The 26,716-nt window shown below is 42.7% G+C and overlaps 1 protein-coding gene across 2 annotated transcripts in view; it reads left to right on the top strand.

Moving 5' to 3' along the window:
• Positions 1–1,561: 1,561 nt before the first annotated feature.
• LOC124798153 (E3 ubiquitin-protein ligase MIB1-like) overlaps positions 1,562–26,716 on the top strand; it is a 78,019-nt gene continuing 52,864 nt past the window's right edge. Inside the window, exon 1 of one of the 2 annotated variants that reach the window (XM_047261435.1) lies at positions 1,562–1,579. Coding sequence is in view for 1 of the 2 variants with exons in the window: in XM_047261433.1 (XP_047117389.1) it covers positions 18,670–18,773 (104 nt within the window). In the remaining variant the exon portion in view is untranslated. Of the gene's footprint in view, positions 1,580–18,651; positions 18,774–26,716 lie in introns of those variants that run through there. The other variant, XM_047261433.1, reaches the window with a different exon arrangement.

Below are 26,716 nucleotides of genomic sequence, written 5' to 3'. Positions count from 1 at the left end.
GTCGCCATGTTTACACTGACCGGCTACCTGCCGACGTCCGCCGGCTCACGCCTTAAAGCCGAACTTCCTCTGCCGTGTTGCCTTGGCCAGTGCGTGTTTCCAATTCTTTAGCGTTGTTAATTCGTATCCGGGAGATATCCTCTTTGATCACCCCGCAATTGTCGTCTAGGGAAAGCCGAGATGGTTGTTACAGTAAGACCCCTCCTTGTCTAAATCAGTTTTTGCTCTGTGTTTACTGACGTCGATATTGCATTTAAGCTTTACAGATCACTGTAATGTGCGTTGCAATAGCCTCTTTCCACCACACCGTATACTACGAAGTTTTTATCGCTCATTTCCCGGGTGACGCTTGGTAACAAGTACGAGAAATAATTCGCCTAATATTATTTATGCCGTCTTTAAAATGTAAAATATTATGTATTGTTTCTGGAGCCCTCGCTAGATACTGATTCCAGCAATTCGATTTCGCAGACTAGGCGCCTGTCGATTGATACTTTCGGCATTTGTGTTACTCCCACAAGTAAAGAAACTTGCGAAATTTCACACCACACTTATTCACATACGCGTAGTGTCTGCTGTTCAACCAGCCTGGTACCGTCATTTATTATTGGCTTTTCCGTCCTAAGCTTACTGCAATTTAATTGAAGAGAATTTTGCATCGGACGTCGTTTCGCTTTTATTTATTAAGCGGCTTCCGTGGTTATTCTGCAAAAGGAGAAACATACGTATCCAATTTGTAGTATAACCACGGAAGGTGCTTTGTAAATAAAAGCGTAACGCGTATAGTGTAAAATTTTCTTCAGTTGAATTGCTGTAAGCGTACGACGGAAAAACCAATAACGATTGATTTTAACAGCTGCTGCGGGGAAATGGTCGTGCAAACAAACATAGCCTGATACAGGCTCCACCGCGCTCGAACGGTATCCTAGTATGGGCCGAGCAGTTTATGTCTCCAACCGACGAACGGAAATTTGTCTACACGTTTCGCTTCTACTAACCGTGCGTGATCGATCCTTCGCGGTACGCAAAACGTCGAATTTCTTTTAAATTCTGGGTAGTTCGAGCCTTTAGTAAAAAGAGCTACTGACTAAAATTTGGTTGCCCTCGGGAAGAATCTCGAACAAAGCAAACTTCTCGGCTGTGTGCATCGCAATGTACTGATTAAGTGAATGCGATTCGTATTTAAAACGAAGCATACGGACGGTGACGCTTTTGCTGCTGGCAGTCGGAAATGTGGGTCCTGAATGCACCTCTAAAAACACGCACGACACCTGTTGTTGGCGGTGAGTGTCGGGAAGGGCGACTGTCGCTCGTCGCTTCCGGAAGTGGCTGCAGGTACTCACCGCGCGTGCGTCGGCGTCGGCGTCGGCGTCGGCGTCGGCGTCGCGGTCGCCGCTGCGTCGCCGGCGGCCGCCCGCGGGGAATGGCGGCGCTGGCGGCGGCCGCGTGGCGCCGCTGGCCCCGCCTCCCCCCACCATCGCGCCGGCCCGGCCCACATGTGCCGCACAAAAAGCCGCCGCCGCCGCTTCCGGGCAACGCCACCGCCTTGGCTCGCCTCCCAGGCAACGCCGCCGCGCCGGTACGTGCTGACACGTTCTGCCCGTAGGCGCAACATTCAGCTCTGGCCCTCACTAGGGGTCCGCGCGGATTATCCAGTTGGTCCGTGAAGTCCCCGTAGCACTGTATACTCCAGCATATACGTACACTGATACACTAAAACATCGTGACCTTTGCCTACCGCCAGAATGTATGCCGCTCGGTGGTGTTGCGGCGACGTCACGTGGTAAAGAAAGTATACAGCGTGATTCACCTAAAACTTGCACCGCAAACATTGCGGAAATCGAAAGTGCTATTGATGTGCGGTTTTCACACAGTTTTCATTACCACACACACACACACACACACACACACACACACACGGCTGTCTGTTATAAAATGCAGTTAAATGTATTTTTACCACTGTTAACTTCTAAATTATAGATCACATTTTTTTTTTTTCTAATGATGAAATGTTCATATTTATGAAAATTATGTGAATACCGCACATCAGTGGCACCGCAATGTTTGCGGTGCAAGTTTTAGGTGAATCACCCTGTAAAAGCGGAGCAGAGGCGAATGGAGAATCATTCGAGCGACGATACGGGCCACAAATGGAGAAATTTACTGACCAAGGGTAATTTATCACGGTCCGGCGCATCTAGAAAACGGCAAAGCTGATCTGGTGTTCGCTTGCTACTGTTGTGAGCATCAGTGGAAAGTGGTCGAGGGACGGTGAACCCACGAAGAGGCAACGAGATGATGGAAGACTGCGCCTCAAGTCTGAGGGTTGCCTACTCTATACAGCTAGCCAGAGGGGCGATCCGTGGCAGATAGGGTGACAGCTAGTGCAGGTATTGGTGAAGCACCAGCTCGCCATTCGGCGCACATTGTAGAACAAGGGGTTCCGCAGCAGACGACAGTTACCGTGGTGACCCAACGATATCGCCATTTGCGATTGCAGTGGGCACGCGTCGATGATTGTGTCAGTTTCTCCTTAAAATCAGCGGCGATAGCGGCTTCATCCCCGGGTAATGATTCGCCGCTGATGGCGATTTCACGAATGCCGTGCCGCTTATTGAACCGACCCTGTCCGCCATCACTTCCGAGGAATTCTTGCTCCTTTCCTTCAATCAGCTCATAAAAAGTCATCGCTTTTTGACGAAGTAGAGGATCTGAAACTGGCACGCCTTTGGCTCTTATTTGTTCGTGCCACAAAAGTAAAGCCTCTTCTACATCTACATCTACATTCTACATTGATACTCCGCAAGCCACCCAACGGTGTGTGGCGGAGGGCACTTTACGTGCCACTGTCATTACCTCCCTTTCCTGTTCCAGTCGCGTATGGTTCGCGGGAAGAACGACTGTCTGAAAGCCTCCGTGCGCGCTCTAATCTCTCTAATTTTACATTCGTGATCTCCTCGGGAGGTATAAGTAGGGGGAAGCAATATATTCGATACCTCATCCAGAAACGCACCCTCTCGAAACCTGGCGAGCAAGCTACACGCGATGCAGAGCGCCTCTCTTGCAGAGTCTGCCACTTGAGTTTATTAAACATCTCCGTAACGCTATCACGGTTACCAAATAACCCTGTGACGAAACGCGCCGCTCTTCTTTGGATCTTCTCTATCTCCTCCGTCAGACCGATCTGGTACGGATCCCACACTGATGAGCAATACTCAAGTATAGGTCGAACGAGTGTTTTGTAAGCCACCTCCTTTGTTGATGGACTACATTTTCTAAGCACTCTCCCAATGAATCTCAACCTGGTACCCGCCTTACCAACAATTAATTTTATATGATCATTCCACTTCAAATCATTCCGCACGCATACTCCCAGATATTTTACAGAAGTAACTGCTACCAGTGTATGTTCCGCTATCATATAATCATACAATAAAGGATCCTTCTTTCTATGTATTCGCAATACATTACATTTGTCTATGTTAAGGGTCAGTTGCCACTCCCTGCACCAAGTGCCTATCCGCTGCAGATCTTCCTGCATTTCGCTACAATTTTCTAATGCTGCAACTTCTCTGTATACTACAGCATCATCCGCGAAAAGCCGCATGGAACTTCCGACACTATCTTCTAAGTCATTTATATATATTGTGAAAAGCAATGGTCCCATAACACTCCCCTGTGGCACGCCAGAGGTTACTTTAACGTCTGTAGACGTCTCTCCATTGATGACAACATGCTGTGTTCTGGTTTGCTAAAAACTCTTCAATCCAGCCACACAGCTGGTCTGATATTCCGTAGGCTCTTACTTTGTTTATCAGGCGACAGTGCGGAACTGTATCGAACGCCTTCCGGAAGTCAAGAAAAATAGCATCTACCTGGGAGCCTGTATCTAATATTTTCTGGGTCTCATGAACAAATAAAGCGAGTTGGGTCTCACACGATCGCTGTTTCCGGAATCCATGTTGATTCCTACAAAGTAGATTCTGGGTTTCCAGAAATGACATGATACGAGAGCAAAAAACATGTTCTAAAATTCTACAAGAGATCGACGTAAGAGATATAGGTCTATAGTTTTGCACATCTGCTCGACGACCCTTCTTGAAGACTGGGACTATCTGTGCTCTTTTCCAATCATTTGGAACCCTCCGTTCCTCTAGAGACTTGCGGTACACGGCTGTTAGAAGGAGGGCAAGTTCTTTCGCGTACTCTGTGTAGAATCGAATTGGTATCCCGTCAGGTCCAGTGGACTTTCCTCTATTGAGTGATTCCAGTTGCTTTTCTATTCCTTGGACACTTATTTCGATGTCAGCCATTTTTTCGTTTGTGCGAGAATTTAGAGAAGGAACTGCAGTGTGGTCTTCCTCTGTGAAACAGCTTTGGAAAAAGGTGTTTAGTATTTCAGCTTTACGCGTGTCATCCTCTGTTTCAATGCCATCATCATCCCGTAGTGTCTGGATATGCTGTTTCGAGCCACTTACTGATTTAACGTAAGACCAGAACTTCCTAGGATTTTCTGTCAAGTCGGTACATAGAATTTCACTTTCGAATTCAATGAACGCTTCACGCATAGCCCTCCTTACGCTAACTTTGACATCGTTTAGCTTCTGTTTGTCTGAGAGGTTTTGGCTGCGTTTAAACTTGGAGTGGAGCTCTCTTTGCTTTCGCAGTAGTTTCCTAACTTTGTTGTTGTACCACGGTGGGTTTTTCCCGTCCCTCACAGTTTTACTCGGCACGTACCTGTCTAAAACGCATTTTACGATTGCCTTGAACTTTTTCCATAAACACTCAACATTGTCAGTGTCGGAACAGAAATTTTCGTTTTGATCTGTTAGGTAGTCTGAAATCTGCCTTCTATTACTCTTGCTAAACAGATAAACCTTCCTCCCTTTTTTTTATATTCCTATTAACTTCCATATTCAGGGATGCTGCAACGGCCTTATGATCACTGATTCCCTGTTCTGTACATACAGAGTCGAAAAGTTCGGGTCTGTTTGTTATCAGTAGGTCCAACATGTTATCTCCACGAGTCGGTTCTCTGTTTAATTGCTCGAGGTAAATTTCGGATACTGCACTCAGTATAATGTCACTCGATGCTCTGTCCCTACCACCCGTCCTAAACATCTGAGTGTCCCAGTCTATATCTGGTAAATTGAAATCTCCACCTAAGACTATAACATGCTGAGAAAATTTATGTGAAATGTATTCCAAATTTTCTCTCAGTTGTTCTGCCACTAATGCTGCTGAGTCGGGAGGTCGGTAAAAGGAGCCAATTATTAACCTAGTTCGGTTGTTTAGTGTAACCTCCACCCATAATATTTCACAGGAACTATCCACTTCTACTTCACTACAGGATAAACTACTACTAACAGCGACGAACACTCCACCACCGGTTGCATGCAATCTATCCTTTCTAAACACCGTCTGTACCTTTGTAAAAATTTCGGCAGAATTTATCTCTGGCTTAAGCCAGCTTTCCGTACCTATAACGATTTCAGCTTCCGTGCTTTCTATCAGCGCTTGAAGTTCCGGTACTTTACCAACGCAGCTTCGACAGTTGACAATTACAATACCGATTGCTGCTTGGTCCCCGCATGTCCTGACTTTGCCCCGCACCCGTTGAGGCTGTTGCCCTTTCTGTACTTGCCCAAGGCCATCTAACCTAAAAAACCGCCCAGCCCACGCCACACAACCCCTGCTACCCGTGTAGCCGCCTGTTGCGTGTAGTGGACTCCTGACCTATCCAGCGGAACCCGAAACCCCACCACCCTATGGCGCAAGTCGAGGAATCTGCAGCCCACATGGTCGCAGAACCGTCTCAGCCTCTGATTCAGACCCTCCACTCGGCTCTGTACCAAAGGTCCGCAGTCAGTCCTGTCGACGATGCTGTAGATGGTGAGCTCTGCTTTCATCCCGCTAGCGAGACTGGCAGTCTTCACCAAATCAGATAGCCGTCGGAAGCCAGAGAGGATTTCCTCCGATCCATAGCGACACACATCATTGGTGCCGACATGAGCGACCACCTGCAGATGGGTGCACCCTGTACCCTTCATGGCATCCGGAAGGACCCTTTCCACATCTGGAATGACTCCCCCCGGTATGCACACGGAGTGCACGTTGGTTTTCTTCCCCTCTCTTGCTGCCATTTCCCTAAGGGGCCCCATTACGCGCCTGACGTTGGTGCTCCCAACTACCAGTAAGCCCACCCTCTGCAACTGCCCGGATCTTGCAGACTGAGGGGCAACCTCTGGAACAGGACAAGCAGCCATGTCAGGCCGAAGATCAGTATCAGCCTGAGACAGAGCCTGAAACCGGTTCGTCAGACAAACTGGAGAGGCTTTCCGTTCAGCCCTCCGCAATGTCTTTCGCCCCCTGCCACACCTTGAAACGACCTCCCACTCTACCACAGGTGAGGGATCAGCCTCAATGCGGGCAGTATCCCGGGCAACCACAGTCGTAGTCCGATCAGGGGATGCGTGGGACGAGCTGGCCGTCCCCGACAAACCCCCATCCGGACCCCCACAGTGATGCCCATTAGCAACAGCCTCAAGCTGTGTGACCGAAGCCAACACTGCCTGAAGCTGGGAGCGAAGGGATGCCAACTCAGCCTGCATCCGAACACAGCAGTTGCAGTCCCTATCCATGCTAAAAACTGTTTTGCAAAGAACGTCTGAACTAATCTACAGAGAGCGCAAACAAATCGATAAAATTTAAACGGTTATTAAAATACAAGATTGCCTAGTAAATGCAGTAATGTTGCTACTTGCGCACTGCTGACACTGCTCGGCGGCGGAAGGAGACTAAGCGAAATTACACTATTCAGGTACTAAAACGCGATGCTACACTCAAAATACTATAATACGCCCGAAATTTATGAATTAAACAATGCAAGTACCAAAAACACGCAAAGAAATTAAGAATTAAACTATGTAACAAATGAGTGAGCTAGGAGTATACGACTTGCTGCTCAGCTGCTTATCCAACGGCGGCAGGGAGCACACTGACTGTGACCAACCGACACTGGCCGTTCAAAACAAAAACAGTAGACAAACGACTACGCGAATTTACACTATTCAGGTACTAAAACGCGATGCTACAACTCTCAAATACTATAATACGCCCGAAATTTATGAATTAAACAATGCAAGTACCAAAAACACACAAAGAAATTAAGAATTAAACTATGTAACAAACGAGTGAGCTAGGAGTATACGACTTGCTGCTCAGCTGCTTATCCAACGGCGGCAGGGAGCACACTGACTGTGACCAACCGACACTGGCCGTTCAAAACAAAAACAGTAGGATATGCACCTTTTCTCATTGTTTTTCGAGATTTCACTGCGCTGCCTGACGCTTCGATGGAACAACATTTTTCAATTTCTGATCTATTTGTCTCCCAATAATTAATCGTACTCTTACCGACGTTTAAATCCGCAACAACTTTCGCGGGTGGCTCAGCAGGACCAGTTCTCTGCAAAGCGCGAAGCTTTTGCTCCATCGAGATTACACTTTTTTTTTCGTTTCGCCTCCGTAGTCACGTTCAGCGCTTTTTGTACCGAAACTAAACTGATTCTTTTTTGGCTTTTCGCCACTTTTATCTCTGGACATTTTAAAGCAGGTAGCGCAAAAACGAAGCGTTTAATCGAAAACATAGACGCACTAGACAAAGGTTTTGACTTTTGAAACCAGGCAGTGGCAGCCATCGAATGAAAACATTCGACACATCTATCCCGCCTCCCCTGTCCTACCCAAGCCCCCTCGGCAACACGACAGTGCGTTGTACGTGTACTGTTAAATTGCTTCGTCTGATGTACCGACAACAGGCGGAAAGTAGCGCCGCACTCCCATTGTCGGTTTCGACAGGGCTGAGTCGCGCTGCATAGAGCAGTACTGAACGTTCTGTTCTTTCGAGGAGTTCTAATAGATAGCAGTGGCATGAAAGCACGCAATACGAACAAGAAAAACGCTAAAACTTCAACCAATACACGCACAAATTGACGACACTCTGACTTCTGACCGCGCCAGTGCACTGATTAGCAGTAGACTGCCGAAAAAGACCAGCGAATGCATGGCTCTAGGCGCAGACAAGTTTCAAGTTGTCAAGTATCTACCCAAAAGCGTAGCTGCGCGGTACGTCAGACAGCTCCAATGTGAGCCGCGAAAATCGGAAACATTTGTTCGGATTAAGCGTATTTCGGATAAACGGGAGTTTATTGTACTCTTAAAAAAATTGCTCGAGCAGATATTGTGATGACATCCCTGCCGATATCATAAGATGAGGTGGATTCCGGCAGTTATTGAGGAAACTGGTGTAATCCCCTGCCGATTGTGGGACGCGTTGGAACAAACTATGCTTGGCATCTAGCCTCTCAGGTCTGGTACACCATTCCAGAGACTGGCAGGAAAGGTTGAGAACACCAGCTTCGTTCACGGAGTTTCGACGAAACGCACCATCTGCAGCAGAACAGATTGTGCCCCCCTGGTTCTTAGTCGAGTAGGACGCTTGGACAGAGACTGCGAAGGTTCTCTGATAAACTCGGCCGTGACTTCTAGGGCTTAAGCCAAAAACTGTCGCGTCCCCCTAAATGGGTCAGGTGTTCACTACACATCAGGAAAAAAGTGTATCGATTACTACATTTTCGTTGTTCTCGCAGTAAAACTGCCACATCAGGTATGGCGTTTTAATGTATTGCTTCTTCACTACTAACTGTATTCGCAACGTATACCAATGAATGTACCTGCAAAATTTATCATTCTGCGGCACATATTTAGGAGATACGACGTTATAAACATTGAGATGCGTTAAAGCTAGCTATTTTAAGCACGGTGCGCGAATTACCTAGAGTATATTCAGGCAGTGTTCGATAGTGAGAGCACTCAGCGACTTAAAACAAACTTTAAGCGTAATTTCGAACATTTTATAATTTTTTTCTCGCTTACATGCTTAACGTCAAATATTTAACGCATTAACTCATTTGTAAAGTAATCAGAAGGTTGAAGCTGATTCATACATGGGAGTTCTAGTCATCAAAGAATCGGGTGTCTACTGATGTAAGATTGTACAACAAATGGATCTCAAGAATATTGGAAGGTAGCGTTGTAGCCCACTGCTGCTACCCTTCTTGTACACGGGTGTGATTTGTACTGTCTTACAACTACTGGGGCGGTTTTTTATCCTACGGATCTGCGGTAGATTATTGTTAAAAGGGGGCTAACTCAGCCGCAAGTTCAGTAAACAAGCTGATATTGATTCAGTCGGGCCCTTGAACTTTGTTCAGTTTTAAATATTTTAGCTATTTCTCAATGGCACTGACTTTAACTTTACTCACCTTTTCATTGGTAACTGGCGCAATACTCCTGGCTCGCCCTTTGTGAAAGAAAATTTGAAAATGGAGTTAAGCGTTTCCGCTTTTGCTTTGCTACCCTCACTTTCAGTTCCCTTTCTCTTCCGTGCGTGTCTGGACACCAGCTTTGGTGCCGCAACAGCCTTTACATACGTCCAGAATTTTAGCAAAAGATCTTCCGCTACGGCAGTCGCTGAAGCCTTTGCGCATTGCTCTCTTGACAACCAGATGCGTCTCATCCAACATCTGTCAGTCTACAACACTGTATTTGTTTCACACTTATTATGCAGTAGTCTCTGTTTCTTTAGGAATTTCCTTACCCTGACTGTACACCATGGAGGCTCCTCCCATCACGAACTGCCTATTGCGCACACATGTATCCGGTGCAAGGTCAACTATTCTTTTAAACTTGAGCCAAAGTTCCTATTTTTTTTTTGCAGATTTGTGGTGAGATCTTATGGGACCAAACTGCTGCGGTCATCGGTCCCAAAGCTTACGCACTACTTAATCTAACTTAAACTAATTTACGCTAAGGACAACACACACTCCTATGCCCGAGGGAGGACGCGAACCTCCGATGTGGGGAGCCGCGAGGGCCGTGACAAGGCGCCTAAGGCGCGGAAGTTCCTACAACGCTCCTGTCATGCGCTAAGAGTTTCTAGTTCTAACGCCACCACCCTTTAATTAGCATTTAATTATTTTACTTGTAATTAATGTGAAAGCCAATAACGGGTTGTGAACTATTTTTATATTAAAATGAAAAGCAGTGGCGGCAACGTTAAAAGAGATTGGAGCCTCTTTCACTTAAATGACTGACTTAATTCAGAACTTTTACGAAAGTTAATGCAATTTCTTCTGAAAGTAGCAGCGGCCCACAGTTGTGGCTTGGAGAGCAAATCTTTTGGTAAAATTCGTTACTGACTGTGAATTTAAATGTTTCCATGCGGAAGTTAGTATAAACTGATTATCGGGTTTCGTAACATTAAAATAATTGCAGATTCTATCGTATTTCACAAATAAAATACTACGGCGCATGAAATGGTGCACACAAACTATATAATCAAAAGAAATGCTTCCGTATTTAAGAAAGCACACAAAATGATGACTCTGTAAAGGAGGAACAGGTTTGTAAATGAAATATAGTTAAATTTTAAAAGTGTATTTTAAAGAAATAAAATTCAGCTTACACTATTCCACACAGCTTAATATGCAAAACAAAAGATCCTCTACATTAAACGCGCGATATTCAAATGCATGCACTTGGTAGTCTGATTTATAATAACAGTTACAGTTGCAAATAGTTAAGTAACAGTCCAAGAAAGATCTTCTATGACAATTTCATCGAATCGCAGAATTAATTGTGTAACATGAATCACGCTAACCGAGAGAGACAAACACAATGGCAAAAAGAAAAGAGCAAAACATAAAAGAAAAAAGGGTGGTGCCTTCGTTTCACAAGTATTTAAACTAATTACACATCATGATCTTTGTATGCTTATCGATATATTATTCAGAGGTGCCTGACATAGTTACATTACTTTGGGTAAATTTCGTGTAAAAGTTTGGACGTTATAAAGTTCCTCATTGAGATATGGCACTATTTCTTGTCTATGTATTATATTGAGTATATGAATCTTTCTATTTGTTTTAGTTGCCCTTTTTACTTTGTTAATCATTGTTGCTACAACTGCCAAATAGTCACTGATATTAATTTCGATGTGGACATCCGCAAAGAGACCAGGTCTGTCTGTTTCGATTAGATCCAATATATTTCCATCGTGAGTGGGGTTCCGAACTATGTGTTCTAGGTAGTTTTCAGAGAAGATATTGAGGAATGTCTCACAGGATGTGTTGTCCCTCCCACCACTGACAAAAATGTAATTATCCCAATTAGTTGTTGGACGATTTAAGTTTCTTCCAATGATTGCACTGTGAATAGGAAACTTACATACTAGCGAAATGAGTTTTTCTCTCACGTTTTCGGTTGCATCAAGAAGTAAGACTGGCAGCAGCAGATAGAAGGGTCTAATTATAGTCATATGCCGGAATACTGTTTCTTGCCCAGACAATTTCACGTGAAGCTTCAATTTATATCTCGGTAGATGTCAGTTTTTTATCTACTGCGACACATACACCACCTCCATTTCCCATTAACCTGTCTTCAATTTTGCCCCAAAATCTCACTGCTGTCAGTTTCGGAATTCAATCAGTTGTTTTTTATTTATTTATTTATTTATTTTTTTACGTACTGCTATTATGAGTGCTTCACTGATTTTTAGGAGTGCTTCAAACTCTGCTAATTTGTAGCGAGTGCTTCAGCAGTTAACCGCTAGGATTTTAATACTCTCGTATGTGGGGGGGGGGGGGCAATTCTTTGGATCTTTGGGTCTCCTGCAGCTATTTTCTGCATTGGATAGATCGTCGCTAATCTAAAAAAACTTTGTCTGCACCCCACATACAATCAGCCATCTGGATAGCAGCCTCTGAAAGCAAAAATGTTTCAGCAAGGCTTGCAATTATGCATAAAGTTGGCTGCAAGTCACTAAGTGCTTTCTCATTCTCAAATACTGGGTAAATATAGTCTGGATATTTGCACGCGGGGAGTTACGCTACCACATGACTTACAGTCAACTAGTAACTGTTAACATTTTCCTTACCGTACTGAATCCGTCACAGCATTTAGGATCTTGTAGTTCAATGAACGAAGAAAAGTTACTGTTGAATGAAATGGGTTAATAACAAATATTAAACATGTGTACCACTTCTAAGTGCAGTAAAACCCCGTATTCAGGGATAAACTGTGTTCTGTGGGTGTGATGGTCTGGAGGTGATGGTGGAGAGAGGGAGGGGGGGGGGGGAGGAGGAGGAGTTCGAAGTTAGATTCCCTCATTCGTATGTCACAAACAGAACAGCGAGCAGGCGATTCCCCACATTCTCTACTACAGGCAAGAAGCAACTAAAGGCTGTTTCGCAATAATATACCGACCCTCTGCTTGAATACCTGGAGAAGCAGTGCACAGACATGCCCTGAGGTGTGTTGATACAGATACAAGTTACCAACAATACTACTGCAAGTAGTATATCGTGGAAAGTGGATGTGAATATTCCGGACGAAATATAACTGATCATGCTCATGTCAAGAACAGTAATCTGCTGTAATGTATTGCTTATGTAGAAATATCTCAAGTTCTGTTGCAGGGGGCTTCAGTTTAAGTTTCTGACACTCTTCAGATGCTGGAAGAGCTGAGGGTGGGGTGAAGTATTTTGTATTCCTCATTCTGTGAAAAGTATTCCAGCCATTGATAATACATATTGGCAGCAACCTCTTCAGTGTGATAGACAGTTGACGGCTCCAGAAATTGAGCTTTGTTAGGTAACTCACTTAACAACTGCAAATAAGTACTCACTTAATAATCTTAAAATAACTCCACTATATAAACACGGGTTCGGTGTAGTCGTTTTGGCTACCCACTTAAGAAAAGCAGAGAACTGGATAGGAAATCTGGGGAGACATAGCCTGCAAACTGAAAAACCAGCAGCGCTCGTGGTGGAGGATGTTACCTTTCGAGGAAGAATGCTACAACTATCGTGCAGGGTGACTTATAGATGCACCCACACCCCACCTGTCAGGATTTCAGTATATTATCCATGGCATTCCCCCATACCGCTGTGTAAAAATTTGCCGCTACATGAATTTCTTCACCTAGTTGACCCTTTTTGTTCTCCGTTGACTGGGTACTATCTGTATATGAGTGTATTACGTCAGTATTTTAAAGTTTTTAAATTCGATCACCATGTATATAGAAATATTGAAAATCAAATTTTTGTTGTCCATGGAAGCCGTTAGATAGTAGACAGTAGATACTCTGATCTCAAACGTAATGAGGTACCTGGAACAGAATGGGGATTCCGAAGACACAGATCATATGAAATTCAACTCGCATTTTTCAAGACATGACATACAAAAATCGTGGATGAAGGCAGTGAGGTAGATGCAGTATTTCTCAATTTCCTAAAAGCATTTGACTCAGTATCACGTCTACGCTTGTTATCAAAAGTACGGTCACAAGATGGGATATCAAGCGAAATTTGTGATGGGATTGAGGAGGCAGCAAGCTATCTTGGATGAAGAGTCATCGAAATATGTGAAATATGTCAAAGCAACTTCCAGTGTGCTCCAAGGAAGTGTGGTGGGACCTTTACTAATACTGAACATATATTAATGACCTTGCGGACAACATTTATAGTAATCTTAAACTTTTTGCAGATGATGCAGTTATCTGTAATGAAGGACCGTCTAACAGAAGCTGCTGCACAAATATTCAGTAAGATCTTGATAACATTTCTACGTGGTGCAAAGGTTGACAGCTTGTTTTAAAAACAGGAAAGGGAAGGGGAAACTGGCTGGGGTAATAGCAGGAAATTTAAGGGGGGGAGGCACTGCCATGAATGGTAAAATACCAGTGGTTACAGGTGTTGGAGCAGCACCTTTTTTAGGATAGGTAAGACAGAAAGATGTCAAGTTCTACGAGAGGTCAGGATTGAAACAAATCTTCAGTTTAGGAAAGAAATTAAACAGCACAATTCTAGCACATTTGATCACCAGTCACAGCTATCAATTATAAATTTTCACCAATCACCAGAAATTTTATCTCCACCAAGTTGTATCTCAGTCCTAGGTAATTGCATTGATGAATTAAAGTCACCCAACCCAGTTGACGTAATCTGCCTCTCTGAACACCATGTGACCACTGGTATAGGAACTAGGCCTAAGCACAATGAGAAACTCAGACAGGAGAGTACTACAAATGTTAGAATAAGGAAAGGTTCTCATAAAAGTATAATTAAAAATAATGTAAGTATATTTCATCAAAATATTGGGAGTTTAAAGAATAAAGTAGATGAGCTTCTGGTTTGTTTAGAAGATTTAGAAGCTGAGAGTGAAATAGATATACTATGCCTGTCTGAGCATCACATTGTTACTGATATGGATAAGGTAAATGTAAGTGGATATAAGCTCTCTGCACATGTACTGAGAGAAAATATGGAGAAAGGAGGAGTTGCCATATATGTCAAAAGTTATCATTGTGCAAAAAGTATAGAAACAAAAAAGTTTTGTGTAGAGAAACATATAGAAGCATGTGCCTGTGAGCTTAAATTAAATAAAGGCACATTTATAATTGTAACTGTATATAGGTCCCCATCAGGAAATTTTCATCTATTTCTGAAAAATTTGGACTCCTTGTTGTGCTATCTGTCAGACAAGGGGAAGCAAATTATTATTTGTGGGGACTTCAATGTAGATTCTCTGAAAGAGGGTAATAGGAAAAATGACCTTGAAGTATTACTCGGTTCTTTCAATTTGACACCCGTTATTGATTTTCCTACTCGGGTGGTAAAGGATAGCAGCTCACTGATAGATAACTTCTTTATAGACCAAGATAAGTTTAACCAGATAAATGCTTAGCCTGTTGAGAATGGTCTTTCTGATCATGGTGCACAGCTAGTTACAATATATGACATAGCTCCATTCAGCAAAACTAAACAGTCCTCCAAAGTAGCACGTTCAGTCAACGATTTAACAATTGCAAATTTCAGGGAAAGCCTACAGCAGTTAGACTGGGATGAGGTGTACCATGAACCTGATGCCAATTTAAAATATAATTTATTTCATGACATTTTTGTAAATGCATTTGAAAACTGCTTCCCCAAGAAAATAGTTAAATATACTCGTAAGAAACCTTGTAACAAACCATGGATTACTAAGGGTATAAAAATATCTTGTAACCGTAAAAGGGAAATGTATCTGACAGCAAGAAAGAGTAGTGACCCAGAAACTATCAAAAATTATAAAAACTACTGTGTTATATTAAGAAAAGTTATTAAAAAATCCAGGAGTATGTGTATCATGTCTGAAATCAGCAACTCTGATAATAAAATTAAAACAATTTGGAATATTATTAAAAGAGAAACAGGTCAACCAAGAGCACAGGAAGACAGTATTACCATCAAATTGAATGAAAACTTTACGAACAAAAAGTCAGAAGTTGAAAATATTTTTAATAATCATTTTCTAAATGTTGTGGATATAGTAGGATCCAGGTGTTCATTAGAAGATGCTAGGCTGTTAATGGAAGAGGCCATACCTATGCAATTTGATACAATTGAAATCTCACCCACTTCTCCCTCTGAAATTAGGAAAATAATAAACTTGCTTAAAAGCAAAAACTCACATGAAATTGATGGCATTTCCAGCAAAATACTAAAAGCTTGTTCTCAACAGATAAGTAAGATTCTCAGCCACCTGTGTAATAGCTCTCTGGAACAGGGCATTTTCCCTGATAGACTGAAATATGCTATTGTTATACCTTTGCATAAAATGGGGGATAGATCTGATGTCAACAATTACCGTCCAATCTCCCTTCTAACAGCTTTATCCAAAATTTTTGAGAAAGTAATGTATTCAAGAGTAGCTTCACATATCTGTAAAAATGAAGTACTAACAAAATGTCAGTTTGGTTTCCAGAAAGGTTTTTCAACAGAAAATGCCATATATGCTTTCACCAGTCAAATTTTGAATGATCTGAATAACCGAACACCACCCATTGGGATTTTTTGTGATCTCTCAAAGGCTTTTGATTGTGTAAATCATGAAATTCTGCTAGACAAGCTCAAGTATTGTGGCATGAGTGGGACAGTGCACAAATGGTTTAATTCGTACCTAACTGGAAGAGCGCAGAAAGTTGAAATAAGTAGTTCTCGTAACATGCAAAGATCAGCACATTCCTCAATCTGGGGAACTATCAAGAATGGGGTTCCACAAGGGTCAGTCTTGGGTCCTTTGTTGTTCTTATTATATATTAATGACTTGCCATTCTATATTCATGAAGAGGCAAAGTTAGTTCTCTTTGCTGATGATACAAGTATAGTAATCACACCTGACAAACAAGAATTAACTGATGAAATTGTCAATACTGTCTTTCAGAAAATTACTAAGTGGTTCCTTGTAAACGGACTCTCACTGAATTTTGATAAGGCACAGTACATACAGTTCCTTCAGGGAATGGTATGACACCATTAATAAATATAGACATTAATCAGAAGCATATAGCTAAGGTAGAATATTCCAAATTTTTAGGTGTGTCCATTGATGAGAGATTAAATTGGAAGAAACACATTGATGATCTGCTGAAACGTTTGAGTTCAGCTACCTATACAATAAGGGTCATTGCAAATTTTGGTGATAAACATCTTAGTAAATTAGCTTACTACGCCTATTTTCACTCATTGCTTTCATATGGCATCATATTTTGGGGGAATTCATCACTGAGGAATAAAGTATTTATTGTACAAAAGCGTGTAATCAGAATAATAGCTGGAGTCCACCCAAGATCATCCTGCAGACATTTATTTAAGGATCTAGGGATATTCACAGTAGCTTCTCAGTATATATACTCTCTTATGAAATTCGTTACTAACAACCAAACCCAATTCAAAAGTAATAGCAGTGTGCATAACTACAATACTAGGAGAAAGGATGATCTTCACTATTCAAGATTAAATCTAACTTTGGCACAGAAAGGGGTGAATTATACTGGCATTAAAGTCTTTGGTCACTTACCAAATAGTATCAAAAGTCTGACAGATAACCAACAAGTATTTAAGAAGAAATTAAAAGAATTTCTGAATGACAACTCCTTCTACTCCATAGAGGAATTTTTAGATATAAATTAAGAAAAAAAGAAAAAATATTTAAAAAATAAAAAAAAGAAAAAAAAGAAAAACAAAAAACACAAAAAAATAAAGTTGTTATATTAACTTTAGTATGTTGTTAAATTAATCTAATTATGTCATGTATTAGAAAATTCGACTCGTTCCACATCATTACGAAATATCATATTCATGATCCATGGAACTAGTATTAATCTAATCTAATCCGTTCACAAATATAAAATAATGGACTCACAAAACGAAACCACGTAGTGTTGTATCTGTAATATCTATGAGTCACTGTTTTAATCTGTAAACACGTGCAAATACCTGGGTGTAACAGTATGTAGGGACGTGAAATGGAACGATCACAGTCTCACACGTAGGTAAAGTAGGTGGGAGACCGCGGTTCATTAGTAGAATTCTAGGGAAATGCAACTCGTCTACTGAGGGGACAGCATACAAAACACTCGTGCGACCGAGCCTAGAATATTGTTCAAGTGTGTAGGATCCGTACCATATACGACTGACACAGGATGTTGAACGGACACAAAGAAGAGAAGCACGAATGGTCACTGGTTTGTACGGCCCATGGGAGGGCGTCACGGAGATGCTGCTTACTGAACTAGCGGAAGGTTGAAGACTGGTAAATCTGGGAATATATTACAGCTTCCTCCGGATCGTTTTCAGAGATATCGCGAAAACAAGATGAGACTGATTATAGCATGCACAAAGACATTTAAAGAATCAGTCTTTCCGCGCTCCGTACATAAATGGAATAGAAGAGACCCTGATAACTGGTGCAAAGATACGTACGCTCTGCCATGCATTTCACAGTGATTTACGGAGTATGAATGTAGATGTAGATGATGAAAGTGGACAAACATGTTACTTATATATATTGCTAAAATGGCAGTAATAGGAAATTTAGGGAACAGTTTTTCCTCACTAGAACATTAAAAACGTTTTTTAAGTACATCCGTTGTTTTACAGACGTTCTGATGTACATTATTTATTTCGTTGACAGTGTTATCGATTCGGCTAAGAACTGTGTTCAACTTACTAGTTATGTACTGAAGCTGACTTCGCTTCCTGCCTTGTACAGCACATTCCAGGCAATGTGAGGTACTGTATGTCATTCAGTTCGTTCTTAGAGGTTCGCCTGCAATGAAATAAGGCTGTTGCGATTGGTACGTACAGACCCAAACGAACAATTCAAGACTAGCAGAAGAACCTTTTTAACTTCCATGCACTTTCTTTTGTGGTATTTTAGCCTACCACTCATTGCAGGTCCGCAGCTCGTGGTCGTGCGGTAGCGTTCTCGCTTCCCACGCCCGGGATCCCGGGTTCGATTCCCGGCGGGGTCAGGGATTTTCTCTGCCTCGTGATGACTGGGTGTTGTGTGATGTCCTTAGGTTAGTTAGGTGTAAGTAGTTCTGAGTTCTAGGGGACTGATGACCATAGATGTTAAGTCCCATAGTGCTCAGAGCCATTTGAACCATTTGAACTCATTGCAGTTAATACCTTCATAATCAAGCTATACATTTTTTTTCATTGTTTCCTATCTGCGAAGGAGACCGAATTTTTCACTCCGGTCGAAGTTGTTTGAAACTTCCGGATGAACATATGCTCCGATCATGGCTCGACCAGCTCTTCGCCTCAAAACCATCTGCGTTATACAGTCGCGGAACGGAAAAGTTGCCCCAGCGTTCGCAGACTCTTGTAAGTAGTGAAGTAGAATATGTTACTGATGACTGAAGTCTCTGTTATGTGTAGCTGTTGTGTTTATTAAACGTAAGGAAAAATTCTACGAACTTACGCGCCAACTCAATAAAAATGGGATATTGAAAACTTTGGTGGAACACCAGTTTCAAGTCCCACCAGCTGCCACTGGTATTTCAAAACAGTTTCTACAGCTACATCTACGTGATTATTCTGCTGTTCACAATAAAGTGCCTGGCAGCGGGTGAACCACCTTCAAGCTGTCTCTCTACTGTTCCACTCTCGAACGGCACGCAGGAAAAACGAGCACTTAAATTTTTCTGTGCGAGCCCTGATTTATCTTATCTTATTGTGATGATCATTTCTCCCTGTGTAGGTGGGTGCCAACAGAATGTTTTCGCAATCGGAGGAAAAAACTGGCGATTGAAATTTCATAAGAAGATCCCGTCGCAACGAAAAACACCTTTGTTTTAATGATTGCCACTCCAATTCACGTATCATGTCCATGACACTATCTCCCCTATTTTGTGATAATACAAAACGATCTACCCTTCTTTGTACTTTTTCGATGTCATCCGTCAGTCCCACTTGATGCCCCACACCGCACTGCATAGTTTCGCAATAGAATTACAAACAGTGCTTAATACACTACTGGCCATTAAAATTGCTATACCAAGAAGAAATGCAGATGATAAACGGGTATTCATTGCACAAATATATTATGCTAGAACTGACATGTGATTACATTTTCACGCAATTTTGGTGCATAGATCCTGAGAAGTCAGTACCAAGAACAACCACCTCTGGCCGTAATAACAGCCTTGATACGCCTGGGCATTGAGTCAAACAGAGCTTGGACGGCGTGTACAGGTACAGCTGCCCATGCAGCTTCAACACGATACTACAGTTCATCAAGAGTAGTGACTGGCGTATTGTGGCGCACCACTTGCTCAACCACCATTGACCAGACGTTTTCAATTGGTGAGAGATCTGGAGAATGAGGTGGCCAGGGCAGCAATCGAACATGTTCTGTATCCAGAAAGGCCCGTACAGGACCTGCAACATGCGGCCGTTCATTATCCTGCTGAAATGTAGGGTTTCGCAGGGATCGAATGAAGGGTAGAGCCAGGGGTCGAAACACATCTGAAATGTAACGTCCACTGTTCAAAGTGTCGTCAGTGCGAACAAGAGGTGACCGAGACGTGTAACCAATGGCACCCCATACCATCACGCCGGGTGATACGCCAGTACGGCGATGACAAATACACGCTTCCAATGTGCGTTCACCGCGATGTCGCCAAACACGGATGCGACCATCATGATGCTGTAAACAGAACCTGGATTCATCCGAAAAAATGACGTTTTGCCATTCGTGCACCCAGGTTCGTCGTTGAGTACACCATCGCAGGCGCTCCTGTCTGTGATGCAGCGTCAAGGGTAAAGGCAGCCATGGTCTCTGAGCTGATGGTCCACGCTGCTGCAAACGTCGTCGAACTGTCCGTGCAGATGGTTGTTGTCTTGCAAACGTCCCCATCTGCTGACTCAGGGATCGAGTCGTGGCTGAACCCACCGATTCCATATTCTGCTAACAGTCATTGGATCTCGACCAACGCGAGGAGCAATGTCGCGATACGATAAACCGCAATCGCGATAGGCTACAATCCGACCTTTATCAAAGTCGGAAACGTGATGGTACGCATTTCTCCTCCTTACACTAGTCATCACAACATCGTTTCACCAGGCGACGCCGGTCAACTGCTGTTTGTGCATGAGAAATCGGTTGGAAACCGCATTCGCGATAGGCTACAATCCGACCTTTGTCAAAGTCGGAAACGTGATGGTACGCATTTCTCCTCCTTACGCGAGGAATCACAACAACGTTTCACCAGGCAACGCCGGTCAACTGCTGTTTGTGTATGAGAAATCAGTTGGAAACTTTCCTCATGTCAGCACGTTGTAGGTGTCGCCATCGGCGCCAACCTTGTGTGAATGCTCTGAAAAGCTAATCATTTGCATATCACAGTATCTTCTTCCTGTCGGTTAAATTTCGCGTCTGTAGCACGTCATCTTCGTGGTGTAGCAATTTTAATGGCCAGTAGTGTATTATTGCGACCCGTGGAGACAGCATGGAGACGGGTAGAGCAATATCATCGGCGAACCTCAAAGTTTTAATTCTTCTACATGGATTTTAATTCCTACTACGATTTTTTCTTTTGTTTCCTTTACTGCTTGCTCAATATACAGATTGAATAACATCGGGGAGAGGCTACAACCCTGTCTCACTCCCTTACCAACCACTGCTTCTCTTTCATGCCCCTCAACTCTTATAACTGTCATCTGGTTTCTGTAAAAATTGTAAATAGCCTTTTGCTCCCTATATTTTATCCCTGCCACCTTCAGGATTTGAAAGAGAGTATTCCAGTCAACATTGTCAAAAACTTTCTCTAAGTCTACAAACGCTAGAAAGTACGTTTGCCATTCCTTAATCTATCTTCTAATATAAGTCGTAGGGTCAGTATTGCCTCACCGTGTTCCAATATTTCTACGGAATCCAAACTGATCTTCCGCGAGGTCGGCTTCTACCAGTTTTTCCATTCGTCTGTAAAGAATTCGCGTTAGTATTTTGCAGCCGTGACTTATTGAGCTGATAGTTTCGTAATTGTCACATCTGTCAACACCTGCTTTCTTAGGGATTGGAATTACTATAATCTTCTTGAAGTCTGAGGGTATTTTGCCTGTCTCATACATCTTGCTCACCAGATGGTAGAGTTTTGTCAGGGCTGTCTCTCCCAAGGCTATCAGTAGTTCTAATGGAATGTTGTCTACTCCTGGGGCCTTGTTTTGACTCAGGTCTTTCAGTGCTCTGTCAAAATCTTCACACAGTATCGTATCTCCCATTTCATCATCATGTACATGCTCTTCCATTTCCATAATATTGTCCTCCAATACATCGCCCTTGTATAGACCCTCTATATACTACTTCCACCTTTCTGCTTTCCCTTCTTTGCTTAGAACTGGGTTTCCATCTGAGCTCTTAATATTCATACAAGTGGTTCTCTTTTCTCCAAAGTTCTCTTTAATTTCCCTGTAGGCAGTATCTATCTTACCCCTATTGAGATATGCCTCTACTTCCTTATATTTGTCCTCTAGCCATCTCTGCTTAGCCATTTTGCACTTCCTGTCGATCTCATTTTTGCTTGCTTCATTTACAAATCTCATTACCCCAGAAATCTTAACAAGATACTGGTGCCCTACCATAGGTTTGTTTGTGTGATGGTTTAAGTGTGGTGTGTGCTCTGTACGTAGCAGATTCAGAGAGGGCGGCATAATCTAAATTAGACACCACTCCAGCAACACTGGCTGGTGAACTTATTAGAATGACATAAATCCTAACATAAATATAGCTAGGGTCACTTTACGTTTTATTGACAAAAGCTCGGGTCAGACAGATCTTCAAAACATCCTGGAAAGTACCCCAGGGCATAATTCGCAGCAGGCGGTAGGAAAAAATCTCGTGATAACCTCAACAGTGCGCTCTGTGACCTCACGAAAGATAAAAACGATAAATATTCCCCTTGCCATACAGGAAAGTCACCTCTCACATCACAATACGATTGGCTACACCCTTCCAAACTCTTAATTTAAGTGATAGAAACTAATGGTTTCCCCAAAGAAGCATTTACGATCTCATAACATACACCACATGGCCGGATGTTCAAAGCAACTGAGGTGAGGCACTGGAAAATAATACACGTTCAAATGAATGACACATCACATTTTGCTACCTTACATGTCCTTGACGCTCTGAAGAGAACAGATAATACGTATCGTCAGGATCCACTGGCGCTTCATGCTGATCATAGCTGCACTTCAGTATCTGAAACATTTGCTAAACACGCAGTACGCTCATGTAATAAGCGATTGTCGCGCCATATGATCGAGAGACCAGCAAACTTGGACTAGCAGACACTCATTTCCAACAACAAAAATATGATTTGCAAGGCGGATCTAGCTCCAGCGGTCTACGTAACATTCTACCCCAGACTCACGCTCAAAAGATGCAAACATGTGCAAACTGTAAGAACATCAAAATAATCTCGAAACAGAAATTATATGAAATCTTATTGCTAAATACCAAAAAATATCACAACCAGTTTCATAGGCTATGCGGAACACCCTGCTTCTTTGGTGTTACCCATTTTGGCCAACAGGTCGTCTCCGACCTAATCATACTTCAGGATGTGAAGGCTGTTGACTGCAGTCCGGAGCTGGGTTCCATATTTCAACTATTCCCACTGCTCCGTTTACCCGCTCCCTCGGCTGTCCTTGCATGCCGTTTCATGGACAGGGTCTCTCCTCATAATGTCTGAGTCTCTGACGTCTCCAATTATTCCTCTGATTTTGAGACTGGCTGCCATTGCTGCTCTCACTTGCGTTGCCACTTGTACACTCATTCTGTTATGAATTTCCAAACTGGTTCATACAGTTACAGAACTCACTTTCCTATCTTCCCGTCGTACTCATCGAGGTCTGTTAAGATTAATCTAAATGTCTTCAGATTACTCTTTTAAAAACAGGGGAGAGATGTCTTGCATTTTGATGGCATAGTATTAGCCATTTGACTGCTCTGAACGCGTTACATGTGCCTTTGATCCTTCCATCAGGTGCTCTATGCGCCGCGTGGGATTAGGCGAGCGGTCTTGGGCGCTGCAGTCATGGACTGTGAGGCTGGTCCCGGCGGAATTTCGAGTCCTCCCTCGGCCATGGGTGTGTGTGTTTGTCCTTAGGGTAATTTAGGTTAAGTAGTGTGTAAGCTTCGGGACTGATGACACTAGCAGTAAGTCCCATAAGATTTCACACACATTTGAACATTTTATTATTTTTAATTTTTGCTCTATGTGCCCCCTTGCTGACGCCATTGTGCTCCCGACGTATTAACAAGGCCGGACTGCTCTGGACGTATTAACGCGCAAGCCACTTAGCGGGCAGGTAGAGCGCTCATAGCAGCTGCAGTTCTGCCCAGAGTGGTCAGCGACCTTTGTGTGTTTGCTGCTGTGAAAGTATTTGTGTTTTCATCTTCATCTTGGACTGTAATGGCATGCTATTGTGGTTGTACAGATCAAGAAATCATGAAGATGGCGACAGGCAATTACACCTGGTACTTGGCATCATATGATAAAAGAAACTGAAGTAGAGTATCAGACGCCTCCATTTATAGGCCATTGCAGTAGTATTGCTGGAAAAAATAGTTGGCAAGCTGATCTCATTACATGAAGCTATAGTGCATTCTAAAGGCCCCTATGGAAATAGAGATAATTAAACATTTAGTTACATAGCGATTACTTCTTGTGGCGTAACAACAAACAGGTTTCGATTGAAGTTGAGTATCCCACATAGAATATCGTAAATAATAATGTGTATAGTGCCACAGCATTCTTTTTTGATGAGATATTAAATGCTGTTAAAAGAAGTACATCATTCCATCGAAAAAAATTATAGGTACTTCTGTATCTTGATAGACAAAAAAAAGATTCAAATGTTAATCATATGGCAGTATACACATCTCTTTGCATGCTGTCAATTGCAAAAACCTCTTTTCTATATCTTGAACCATTTATGAAGTACGGTAGGTGTTATAACCATATGATTCACGTTGCGCATGGACGTAACACTGGGCGTAATAAATGCAACCGTCCCGTAGGAAATATATTGATGGCGAGAATAGCGATACATATCATTATCCTCTTAGCGTTAAATAAAATTTCGATAGGTTGCCTACATTTTGTTCTCAGTGATCAGTGGCCTAAAATGAACCATACACAATGCGTTTTTATCTCTTCAAAAATCTTAAAATTTCGCGCAAAGGTTTATTTAACTGGATGCAGTGCAGTAACTAAGACAAATAACGAAAATATATTGTGTCGTTTATCGAGCGAAGGTATCATAGTGGAAGATGTGAAAGAATCAAATTTCCTTGCCAAATAGTTTCCTTAGAATTGGATGATATGTATTTTGTAGTGGCCGGCATGTTCACTCAAGGGCATTGCCGCCAATTCACGTAGCCCCCCTGTAGCTGTAAAAAACTAGTATCTCAAAAAAGGTGATAGACATCGTTCTGCTATATATTTAAATAGGATTTCGAAATGTTGACTACATTTCATACGCAGCAATCAACGTCCTAAAACGAACCGTACACAAAGTCTAAGCACTGTGCTTTTAACGTTGCAAAAATCTTAAAATTTCGTGAAGTGTTGTATGCAACTCGAGCACAGTAACTAAGATGAATAACGAAAAGAAATTCGCTCCTTTATCGACAGAAGATATATTGTAAGATGTGAAAGAATCCAATTTTTTCACCAAATAATTTTCTTAAAATCGTGTGACAAGTATTCCATTAGCAGCCCTCATGTCCGCTCAACTGAGTCGCTGACAGTTCGTGAACGGAATCAACAAACGTGGAACCAAAAAAGTTATTACAAGCAGTCCTGTTGGGAGAATATCCGTAACTGAGTATTATAGCAGAGGTTGAAAATACCGCTTCAGTTGTAAATCTCTTTATTTTCACACGACCGGTTTCGGACTCTTATAAGCCCATCTTCAGGTATCGTAGCTGTGCTGTGGTCCCCGAGCGCCGCGTATACCAGGCGCGGTGTGCTGCCTGGTACACGCGGCGCTCGGGGACCACAGAACAGCTACGATACCTGAAGATGGGCTTATAAGAGTCCGAAACCGGTCGTGTGAAAATAAAGAGATTTACAACTGATGCGGTATTTTCAACCTCTGCCAAAAAAGTTATTACTGTGGTTCCCAACGACTGCCACTGTATTAGAGCGATATTACTTATATATCCATTCTTTCTTTTGAGTCTCTACAGTTTTGAATATATGTGAGAGAGCAGGTTTATGAAAAAGTAACTGTAAAAAATACTAATTTACTGAGATGGATCCAAAGTGACATGTCTCTTTCGTCATAGGCTTCTAACATCCTATTAAAATCAACAGGAAAGATGCAATTCTTAGGTGTGAAAGAATATTGACATATCCTTGTGTCTGTCTATGCAGTCATTTATTCCTAAAGGAGTTTCAAAGTGAAAAGCTTAAGTTGTTAGAGTAACTGCATTTATTTTGTACTGAGAGCGGCGAATCCCAGAGCAGCAGATGAAATCGTCACGCCCAGCGCTCCAGAAATATTCAGCGCAGGCGAGCTGGACCGTACAATAAAGCCAGTGCACAGAATAGCGGTTTAGGGCGACGACAAAGCTGCGCTCACCACAGCGAGCGCGTCTGTAGCAGTCAAAGGCTTGGTGGACAATTGAATCATCTCATCACCACTGTGTGGATCGTCGACATGCTGATTCCATTTTAGGATCTCGTCGAAATACTTTGAGTGTGACTGAAAGCGCGTTCCTGCCACTGGTAGAGTTTTTATGATACCTAGTCGTACCCTATTTCGTTCCACAGTGGACCAGTACAGCTTCTTAATTTCGGATACAGAATTTACGAAGGTTGTCCGGTTTCCTGTGGCTGATAGAATTTTCGTTATTGTATCTCCACTTATGTGGCTACGCATGAACACTCTCTTCAGATTGGCAGACAGACCAATCCACGTTTCAACATGCAGGTCTCCGCCTGCGGCATAAGTGATAAATTTCCTTAGGGATGAGTAGTCCTTGTCATCGAAGTCCTGTCCGTTGGCAGACGCAGACCTAGACGCCGCACGACTCCTTCGCAGTAGCTCTATTTTGCATCACTGACGGCAAGCCACTAGGCTCCGACGCTGCCAGTTATGCCACTCATTATTGACCCTTAACCTACTCTCTGCCAGGGGCATTACTGGCTCTACGACTTTCTCTTTCTTCTCTAGATCTCGTTTGAGCGAGGCAAATTACTCAGTTTCCAAGAATTGAACGTCCTCCATAGCGTCAGATTCCGTTCGCTCTTCCA

The sequence above is a fragment of the Schistocerca piceifrons genome, chromosome 5, assembly GCF_021461385.2.
Source record: "Schistocerca piceifrons isolate TAMUIC-IGC-003096 chromosome 5, iqSchPice1.1, whole genome shotgun sequence".
NCBI classification, from domain to species: Eukaryota; Metazoa; Arthropoda; class Insecta; order Orthoptera; family Acrididae; genus Schistocerca; species Schistocerca piceifrons.
This window is presented reverse-complemented; position numbering and strand designations above follow the sequence as displayed.